The 1398-nt window shown below is 53.6% G+C and overlaps 1 protein-coding gene across 1 annotated transcript in view; it reads right to left on the bottom strand.

Moving 5' to 3' along the window:
- Rnf10 (ring finger protein 10) overlaps window positions 1-1058 on the bottom strand; it is a gene marked incomplete in the record, with an annotated part of 45654 nt that extends 44596 nt beyond the window's left edge. The window contains 1 exon segment of the mRNA XM_013520422.1: window positions 883-1058. Coding sequence (XP_013375876.1) covers window positions 883-1039 — 157 coding nt within the window.
- Between the last annotated feature and the right edge of the window lie 340 nt (window positions 1059-1398).

Here is a 1398-nt window from a genome sequence, read left to right on the forward strand (position 1 = left end):
GGGAGGCTGAGGCAGGAGGATCGTCGCAAGTTCGAGACCAGCCTGGGCTACAAAGTGAGCTCAAAGCCAGCCTGAACTGCACAGCAAGACGGTGTCTCAAAAAAAAAAAAAAAAAAAAAAAAAAAAAAAAATCTTCATATATGTGAGGTGTTTCCTTTTGGGGGGTTTCTTTGGAAGTGGGTATTCCAGCTTGGCCTTTGAACTCGGATGCTCCTACCTTAGTTTCCGGATTGCTGAGATCACAGGCATGTGCCACCAAGCCTGACTCAAAATCTGATTTTTATATATCAACTTCTGTTTCTGTTTGCATGTGTTTGCTGTGCTAGGGATGGAACCCAGAGCCTTAGGCATGCTGGGCAAGTGCTGCTACCCCTGAGCTATATCCCCACCCATCTACTTTTTAAACAATACTATTCAAACATGAATCCTCTTCAACTGAAGAATCCACCGGGGTCAGGTTATTAAATATGAGGCTTGAATTTGAAGTCACTGTGCCTCACCCTTTCTTGTTTAAATTTGAACACTATCCAATGCTAATTCAACATTAAAGGATAAAACAAACTCAGTGGTTTTAGAGTGTGGACTGATGAGTCAGACAAACCAGGTATTAATGTCCGCTGTGAGGCAGGCACCAGCTGGGTGACCTTATCCTTTTGGAACATCAGTTTCCTAGTCTGCAAAATGGGGATAGGAGCAGCAACTTCGCCAGCTGTTTTGAGTACCAATGCAAGGATTCTAGTAAATCACGCGGTACGTAACTGATTATCTTAATTATAAATGAAAGCCAAGGAAATGAAGTGGTAGGATCTATAACTGAAAGCGTAGTTTGTCCCTGGGTGACCCAGGAGAGCAGTCGTCCCACTGCCGTGAACCCTCTCTTACCGGTCTTGGGTTTAGACTCGCCGGCAGGCCCCGCCGAGGCGGCGCGGGGCGGCTGTTGCCCCTTGCTGCTGCCCGAAGAGGCGGAGGAGCTGTTGGAGCCGCTGTTTTTGTCCATGTCGGAGGCGGTGGCGGCAGCGTTGGGGGAGCTCTGCGGCATCAACGGGGGCCTCGGCGGCGACGGCAGTCGGAGCGGAGCGGGCGCGGCGGGGACCCAGGCTCATGGCGTTCAGGGCCGGCGGGGGTCGGCGGCGGCAGCGGTTCTCGGCCTTCATGGCGACATTTTTCCTTGATTCCTTCCTTGGCTTCTCAAACTGGGAAGAGAAGCGGCAGGCGGGGCTTTTCCGCCCAGCAAAGGCGATGACCCAGAAGGAAGAGGAGGCCGGGGCTTGGAGGTCCTGGCCGGGCCTGGCGGGGCGAAGGCTGCAGGGAAAGGGGAATAGGAGGAGGGTGCGCGAGCCCCGCCGGCCGGCCGGACACGCTCTCCCGCCGCGGGGCAGGAGAGAGGGCTGGTTGTCT

This window comes from Chinchilla lanigera, unplaced genomic scaffold, assembly GCF_000276665.1.
Source record: "Chinchilla lanigera isolate Chin_1 unplaced genomic scaffold, ChiLan1.0 scaffold00054, whole genome shotgun sequence".
Lineage (NCBI taxonomy): Eukaryota > Metazoa > Chordata > Mammalia > Rodentia > Chinchillidae > Chinchilla > Chinchilla lanigera.